Source organism: Octopus bimaculoides, chromosome 22 (genome assembly GCF_001194135.2).
Source record: "Octopus bimaculoides isolate UCB-OBI-ISO-001 chromosome 22, ASM119413v2, whole genome shotgun sequence".
NCBI lineage: Eukaryota > Metazoa > Mollusca > Cephalopoda > Octopoda > Octopodidae > Octopus > Octopus bimaculoides.
Genome location: NC_069002.1, coordinates 10,428,802 through 10,435,957, shown reverse-complemented (window position 1 = coordinate 10,435,957; position 7,156 = coordinate 10,428,802). Strand labels below are relative to the sequence as shown.

The window sequence follows — 7,156 nt, the reverse complement described above, 5'->3', positions numbered from 1 at the left end:
TATTAGCACTTTCACTCGTCTTTCGAACTTGTCAAATATAATTCTGTGAAAATACAGAGATCTTGCTTATTTATATAAAACAGGTGTTTTTTGGGGGGTTTTGTTTATAACAGAATATTGTTTTGTTTTTTTTTTTGTTTTTTTGGGGTGAGGCTTTGGAGACAATGGAAGATGTATAAGCAGATATCTTTTTATTATAGCCACACAGGGCTAAATACAGAAAATGGACAAGATAGATAGATAGATAGGCAGATAGAGAGATAGATAGATAGGCAGATAGAGAGATAGATAGATAGGCAGATAGAGAGATAGATAGATAGGCAGATAGAGAGATAGATAGATAGGCAGATAGAGAGATAGATAGATAGACTGATAGTCAGACAGATAGAGAGATGGATGTGGTAAAAGAGAGAGAGAAGGGCCATTGTATTGAAATGGTCTTTTTAAGGAGTGTCAAAAAAAAAAAAAACAATAATAAGGGTAAAAGCTTGTTTACTACCTACTCTATTATTATTAAATATAAATACCTTTACTATAATTACTTGGAGAATTTGACTCGGTTGCTTGTAATTTGTCTGCTCTTCCATATGCCTCGTTATCAGACAAGTCCTTCTTCATGCCACCAAACAATATTGAAGATGAAGCTTCTCCAAGAGCCGGATCTGACCCTGAACGTCCTTGAACTTGACCCTGACCATGTCGGTCATTCAGGCTGAAACTCGGACTCTCATTCAGACATCCGATCATAAAGTTAGAAGGCGATGACCCCGTCGATCGGATGTCTGGCGATGTGGAGTTCACATCGATCTCTGCTTGGCTGCTGCTCCGGAAAAAGTTGGCAAGTCTCTGTGATCCCTGGTACCGACTGGCAGTTACGTCCCCCTCGCTGGGTCGCTGCAAGGCAATCGGAAACATCAATGATAAATAATGGAATAAAGGATGAGAAAACAATACAACGAAGGCATGTAGTCTAGTGGTTATGACAACACACTCGTTATCACAAGATGGTGGTGTAGCAAACTCATAAGAGGCGGAGAGAGAACGTAAGTTCGTTTGCCCGAACATGAGAAATTATTGATTTCTCATTGGTTAAAAATTACTGCCCATATACGAATTATCAACTTCGTTGAAGAAATCTTTCACGGGGTCACGGTTCTATGATTCGTGTATGAGTAGTTATAAAAACCCTGATTTTCAGCCAAATCTCCAGTGATCGTTGGGTATTACTCAAGTCCATGACACTCACCCTTTTGAGTATAGGCTAATATATATGCCATGTTCAATACTCAAATCCCAACAGTGGTTTCCATTCCTGGGTCAGGCAGTGCATTTTGTTCTTGAACAAGACATTTCATTTCACACTGCTCCAGTCTACTCAGCTGTAAATGAGTAACCATGAAATGAACTGGCATCCCATTCAAGGGAGATGTTGTCATCTTGAACCCTTATAATGCCATGGAAACCAGGTAACCAGGCCTATGAGTCTTAGAACTTGAGACAATGTCCAGAGGTTGATGATGATGATGATGATGATGATGATGGTGATGGAACATACAATTGTTGTAGTTATTTAACCCCAGGTCACTTCTGATGGAGCACACCTATGATCATGATCATCCAAACTTTGGAATCATTACAAATACTGGATGTGTCCCTTCATATTCTAAGAGAGCAGGAAGTGATTTGAGGAAGACATTGGCTGCCATTTCTAGCAGGGTGTAATTTTAGGAGGACTTTAGCTGCTATTTTTTTGTAAGGGGTGATTTGAGGAAGACTTTAGCTGCTATTTCTAGCAAGGTGTGATCTGAGAAGACTTTGGTTGCTATTTCTAGCACATTAATCTATTATGTATTGTTCATTAAAAGGGAACCGTGTTTAACCTCAGATCAGCTCCAACTGAACTACTCAAAGAGTTCTTGAATCTTTCATATTGTTTTAGTGATTACAGCAAAAGCCATGCTGGAGAAATACCCCCTAGCAGGCCTATGTCCAAAGATATTCCAGATTAGACTATCTCATTTTCTTACAGACACAATGTATCGAAGACTACACTGTCCATTGCATCATTCCTTTCTTTTTAAGATCATAGTGTAATACACAGAGATTTGGCTGCTACTTCTAGCAAAATACCCAACACATATACACACAATGGGATTCCTGGAACATCACCACCATCATCATTGTTTAATATCTGTCTTCCATGACAGCATGTGTTGAACGGTTTAACAAGAGCTGGTAAGCCAAAAGATTGCACCAAGCTCTACTGTCAACTTTGGCATGGTTTATACAGTTTGGTACCTTTCCTAATGCCAACCACTTTAGATAGAGAGCATAACATATATGTTTTATATCTGTTGTTAATTCTAAACCATAATTTTGCTTTGGACTTTGGCAGAAGATAGCAGCGTGAAAATACAAGGAATACATTTTATCTTAGGCCTGCTTGATCACCGTGCTAAACGACAACAATTATGGCTAAAAAAATATAGTTAAAAGTTACCATAAAATAGTTGACTTTTAACATCCCATATACAAAAGGAAAATAAAAAAAAAAATACTTTAAAATGTCCAGAAAAGCATTACACACATGAATAAAGATGTCATCTTCTGCTTTTTCCTTGTCGTCCTCTTGTTTCTGCTTTTTGTGGTGTGACAATCATTCACCAATGTTCGACACTTTGCGGTCTCCAAGATACATACCCAGAAAATTTGCAGTAAACATGTTTGCTATAGGAAAATTTGCCACAGGAAATTTCACCAAAAAGTAGGCACACAAGTGGACTGTAACCTTGATAATTTATTTCAAAGAAATTACCTTTTTCTAATTTGATAGGTTGGTTAATGAAGTTGTCATTTTAAGACAGAAAACGACTGATCCTGTTTTTCGTTCCCCCAATTTTTTTTTTTTTTTTTGCAGTGTATTTTCCTATGGCAAAAATGTTTACAATGAAATCTGTAACTTCTGAGATATTAGCAACAGCATATGAGTAAGTAATTAGTGCAGTTTTCATGCTAAGTATGGCATGGAAATTTTGTAGCATAAGACGCAGTGGTGTTACTGAAGTGATGTCATGGTGATAGCAGAAATAAAGCTGTAAAAAAGACCACAAAACTTCCAGAATTGCGATATGTATACAAAGATGTAATAAGTAAAGAAATATAATGGAAATACTGCAGTAATGAAATGACATAAGGTTAGCTTTAAATGTCAAGTAGAAATGATAGAATGACACAACGCAATGCAGTGGTTATACCATCAAGATAGAATGATAGAGGTTTGTCTACAAAAGCTGAGCAATGATACAAAAAAAATGGTACCATGAAGGTATAGTGATCATACCATGTTGATGCCGCATTCCTGCAATGACAAAGCCAAAAGTTACAAGCTAAACAACAAACAACAATGAATAAGTAGTCAGATGGAGGTACAATAATGAAACCATGGTAGTGTCATTTTTTGACACTTAGATGTGCATGCTTTCTTCTATAAATATACCATGTGTTTGCATGTGGTATTTATTTTGTGTGTGTGTTGTGTGTGTGTGTTATATACATTGAATTATTTTGTGTGATGAGAAAGCTGAAAATCAAAAGCTGGACAGTGACGCATAAAGAAGTAGCATAATATAGGTGCAATGATGATGCTGTAGTAATGCTATCTTTTCTGCAATGGAAAGCTGAATGTTAAAGTCTAAGCAATAATGTACAAATAAAGCAGCATAGATGCAGTGGTGTTGCTATAGCAACATCATGATTTTCGCCAATGAGAATGCCAAAAGTTACAAGCTGGACAAAGACACTAGGGCAATGTTGTTGCGATATACAAATTCATTCAGACAATACAGGAGCTCACTGCAAAGGCACCTGCCCCTCCAAATGAAGTTCTATAAACGGTTAAATGCCAAATATACAACAAAAGCAGAAGTGATCAAATGCTATCATAGGCAGAGTTTAGTAAGACAAACATGGTTGAGAGGCAGCCATGATATTTATTGTTAGTCAAAGACACATTAGCTCAGCATCAACTAAGACAATATGTCACATGCAATATACATGTGTGTGTGAGTGAGGGTGGATATATGTGTGTGTGTGTGTGTGTGTGTGAGTGAGATTGTACATGTGTGTGTGTGTATGCATGTATGTTAGCAAAAAAAAATGTCCAAACAAGACGAGTACTCAATACAGAATGTTGAGTTGTATTTATTAGAAGCTAAAATCTTCCCAAATTGTTACTCTGAAATTCATATCTTTTGAAGACTGGAAATGTAAAACTCATAGTATCAATTAGTGAAGGTTTCACTTCTAATATATATGTATGCACTCACACACACATATATATATACGCACACACACACACACACACACACACACATGTAAATAAGTTTGGTAATACAAACAGGAAAATACAACTCTAAATATTAAATTTTATTATTAATTGGCCGAACTGACAGAGTGACTCAGGGGCCAAGAGTTTCAAGCATTGGCTCCGCAAGAAACTGTAGGCCCATGAGTCACTCAGTAACTTCTGCTAATCAATAATAATAATAATTTTATATATATATATGAAGTACACCACCCAAACCCTAAACCTGAAGAGTATTGGAAACAGAAAGATAAACTGGTTCAATCCTCCATACAACCTATCAACTAACATAATCAGGAGCTTCTTAACACTGATTAAAAAAACATTTACCAAGAACCCATAGGTATTATAAATTCGTCAGTCCCCACAACGTTAAAGTCAGTTATTCCTGTTTAGACAATATCACTTCACTCATCACATGCCACAAACACCTACACACCTTCCAATCTACACTTCAACCTGTAACTTTTGAATTTCTACCAACTGCACGCAGGGAATAACTTGCCTCTCAAAAGGTGTAGTCTATAGATACACTCCTGTACCATAAGATGGCATCACAAAACATTACACAGGCATGACAGCTAATGATTTTAAGGGAAGATATATACAGCACATGCATTTCTTCAAGTGCAAGAACAAGGAAAACTCAACCTCTTGATCCCACTTCATCTGGAGGTTCCATGACCATCAGAATGACTTCTCCAACATCAAATGGAGTATCATTGATATGGCCCTTCCTTGCACATCTGGAACACGCAATTGCTAACTCTGTCACTGCAAGAGACTTCACATACTACACCAACTGCAGTGTCTGTTAACAGGAAAAACAAACTACATATTGCTGTCACCAGAGGTACACAGTTTCAGTCTTTTAGCATGCAGATTCTCATGTCAAATGTAATGCTTATCTATTCACATTGTTTTGAATTAATCATGCATTATCTCATAACTTCAAGATTTTGATTGTGTAATTGTTTATTTGTAAAACAATATAGTAGGATAGATGTAAGATAGGTACAAAATGTCAGATCTAGCAAGTTTCAATATAAAACAAAATATTTTGGCCCCATGTGACTAGTTTAAATGCTAAAGGGTTAATAAATTTCAAGCGATTGGCAGTTGACAATTCAAATATATGATCTTAAAGTGTATAGCCATCTCACACATAAGGGTAGAGTATTTAAGCCCTGTTACCCATACAGTCCACAGCTCACCCACGTTGATTATCCAGACTCATTTGTAACTGAATGCCATCAAATTTAGCTACTACCGTGTAAAGACTGTTCACACTAATTCGTTAATACTCCACCGAATAATGATTAAGTTACTGATTTGCGCCAACATACTGCACTACCATGTGATGTCCCCAAAACAAAGAACTGATGTCATTGAATACACTATACTGTAGCCTGTCACCAAAGTGGCACCAGTGTCCTGCCATCATCCTGTCCAAGCAAGTGAGCCTAAAAATAGAGAAAATAGCTGGTGTCATTTTCACATCATCAATACCACATGACTTGAGCTGACCAACAGAAGCCTAACTTCTAGAAGCCATCTCAGGAATTCGTCTCAAATCTCTTACTTTTCTAGTAGCTGATCAGATGGATGTGTCCTACACACCTACAAAAATTTAAATCAGGTGGTAGTGGTGGTGGGGCAAATGGTTATTAAAGAAATATATATATATGTGAGTGTGTATATATATATCTTTTACTTGTTTCAGTCATTTGACTGCGGCCATGCCGGGGCACTGCATTAGTTACTATAATTTATTAGTTTCTTTTGCATATTCTTAGTTTATGCATGTGTATGCAAATATAGTATTGGTATATCCCATTTATGTTCATTAGAAATTAAATAAATAAAGAATTTTGACATGTACGAATATTTATTTCCCCCACTGTATATATATATATATATATATATATATGGTGGACCACCATGTTTGACTGCTAAATTCACAATTCTATTTTATTCCTTCTCTGTTTATTTCCTCATGTTCCTTTCTGTTGAAGAGCATAGGCTCGAAATGTAAAAGACTTTCTCACCTTCCTGAGCATCAAACTCACACCTGCTTGTTGTTTATACACCTGACTTCGTCCTTTGTTCTACTGTAAATTTCACACACACCTATATCTACACCTATATTCTTTTATTTATTTCAGTCATTTGACTGCGACCATGGCAGATGACCAGCAGTCGCCCATGGTATACCAGCCTCCCCTCTTCATGCCACCAATGTTATCCAAGGGAACCATGTGGCTGGGAAGCAAAATTCTTAACCACATAACAATACATCCATCCATACATACATAATTGCATGTGTGTTTGTATATACATATATATATAATAATACAAAGAATATATATACATGTATACACACATATGTACATACTTACATCTACATGTGTATATATATGCATATCAGGGTACAGGACGTTAAAGGAACGAACACATAGGAAAACGGAAAGCCACTTTGAATATTCCTTCATCAGCTGTCTCTATTCTAACTAGACGTTTCGAAGATAATATATATATATATACTTTAGCTATGAATTAAGTTAATGAATTCAACGGGATACAGTCTGCAAGTCGTTGGGTTCAGCATATTCTCCTCCATTTTCTAATTGATATACAAATTTAGGGTAACCCCACCCCTTTTACCCGCACCCACTTATTGCACTTGGTATAACACTAGTGTAACAATAACTGGGTACCCACCCAGCAGTATATTGAATAGATACTATCCCTTAGTGGGTTGGATCTTCAACCCCTAACTCTCTCGCATTATAT

The 7,156-nt window shown here is 36.6% G+C and overlaps 1 protein-coding gene across 2 annotated transcripts in view; it reads right to left on the bottom strand.

Annotated features, from left to right (window-relative positions):
* Positions 1 to 7,156, bottom strand: part of LOC106867412 (WD repeat-containing protein 91) — a 35,945-nt gene that overhangs the window by 11,814 nt on the left and 16,975 nt on the right. Inside the window, exons 7-8 of one of the 2 annotated variants that reach the window (XM_052975655.1) lie at positions 3,341 to 3,358; positions 528 to 894 (exon numbers count right to left, since the gene is read on the bottom strand). In XM_052975655.1, coding sequence (XP_052831615.1) covers positions 528 to 894; positions 3,341 to 3,358 — 385 coding nt within the window. The remainder of the gene's footprint in view (positions 1 to 527; positions 895 to 3,340; positions 3,359 to 7,156) is intronic. The other variant, XM_052975656.1, reaches the window with a different exon arrangement.